The 1645-nt window shown below is 47.2% G+C and overlaps 1 protein-coding gene across 1 annotated transcript in view; it reads left to right on the top strand.

Moving 5' to 3' along the window:
- The window catches only part of SNUPN (snurportin 1), a 51443-nt gene that overhangs the window by 29863 nt on the left and 19935 nt on the right, over window positions 1–1645 (top strand). Inside the window, exon 5 of the mRNA XM_023753178.1 lies at window positions 13–64. Within this exon, the coding sequence (XP_023608946.1) occupies window positions 13–64 (52 nt within the window). The remainder of the gene's footprint in view (window positions 1–12; window positions 65–1645) is intronic.

Raw genomic sequence — 1645 nt, 5'->3', positions numbered from 1 at the left:
GTGTTCAACAAGTTTTCTTCACTTCTGCCAGGAGGCTACAAGCGAAACTCAACAACTGCAAAAGGTACCTACATGAAATTGTCTATTTTTTTTAAGTTTATAATTACTAAGTTTTTTAATCAGTAAAAGATACTGTAAGGGGAACCAAGATGGTGGCATAGGTAAACACCGGAAATTGCTGCCTCGCACAACCACCTCAAAAATACAACTAAAAGACAAAACGGACATCATCCAGAACCACAGGAAGGCTGGCTGAGTGGAAATTCTACAACTAGAAGGAAAGAGAAAAGCACACTGAGACTCAGAGGAGGTGCGGAAGTAAAGTGCAGAGGTATGGAGGCACACGTGGAAAGGGCTGGCTACTGAGGACATGGTTGTCTTTTTCAATCGGGAGGGAGTCTAAAGCTCCCGACTGCTCTGAACTCCAGTTCCGGGTGAGTCTCTGGGGACCCAGACTCATACAGGGAGAAACTGGACTGTCTGGCATCGGTCGGAACTCGAGGGCGGCTTTCTCTCAGAGGTGCTTGCAGTGATTACCAGGACACTGAGAACCGGGGCCTCTTAGGGTAGGACTGAGGAGCAGCCATACCTGTTTACTCTGCCCTGTTGATTCCCTGAGACCCCGCCCCACCCAAGCTGTGCCCAGAGGCTTTTGCATATGAAAGGCCTGGCCCTTTGCAATCTGAAAGTTACCTAACAAACTGCAGCTGGGTCAGAGAGACCCAGAACTTCCAAAAGAAGGCCCAAGGGCCCACAGCAGCTTGCATTGCTTCACAGCTGGGCCTCATCTGGGCACCTCCAAACTCCAAACAAAGAAGAGGAATCTGCAGATCTCTCCATAGCTCCTGCTCGGTAGCCTCAGGCAGAGGCTAAATTAGCACCTCCTTAGAGACCCAAGAGTCAGTGTACCCAGTGGTCAGAGTGGGACCATCCAGATTACACTCCTCAGATCCATAAGGGACACACTCAGGGGGCAGACTCAGTGAGCACCAAAGCCCCAGTGAAGCAAGTCTTGCCCCATAAGGGTGTCTCCAGCACAGAAGTTCTCCCACTGTAGACACAGCTGATTCTCACAGCCAATTGGCCTGGAGGTCAATTCCTTCCAGTGATACCTACAACAATCAAGGCTTAACTATAACAAGACTGTGCACAAAGACCACAAAGGGGTTCACCAAGAGTGTCCACCTCAGGTAATTGGGGAGACTGAGCCACTGGGCCCTATAGGACACCTAGCACAGAAAGCCACTCTATCTACACAGGGAAGCAGCCAAAATGCGGAGACAAAGAAACAGGACACAAATGACAGAAATGGAGGAAAGCAAAGTATTGGATATAGAGTTCAAAACCACACTTTTAAGGTTTTTCAAGAACTTTCTAGAAACCGCCGACAAATTTAGTAAGACCCTCAAAAAGACGGGTGAGACCACTGATAAATGTTGTGAGATCCTCAAGAAATCTAGTGAGACCATGGAGGGTATGAAAAAGGACCAACTAGAAATTAAGCATACACTGACTGAAATAACGGATATTATGCAGAGTTCCAACAGCAGACTAGAGGATCGCAAAGAATCAAGCCAAAGATTTGGAAATACAAAGAAGCAAAAAACACTCAACCGGAAAAGCAAACCGAAAAAAGATTCCAAAA

The sequence above is a fragment of the Myotis lucifugus genome, unplaced genomic scaffold (genome assembly GCF_000147115.1).
Source record: "Myotis lucifugus unplaced genomic scaffold, Myoluc2.0 scaffold_41, whole genome shotgun sequence".
Classification (NCBI taxonomy): Eukaryota; Metazoa; Chordata; class Mammalia; order Chiroptera; family Vespertilionidae; genus Myotis; species Myotis lucifugus.
Note: the sequence above shows the minus strand (reverse complement) of the source record. Positions and strands in the feature narration are given on the sequence as shown.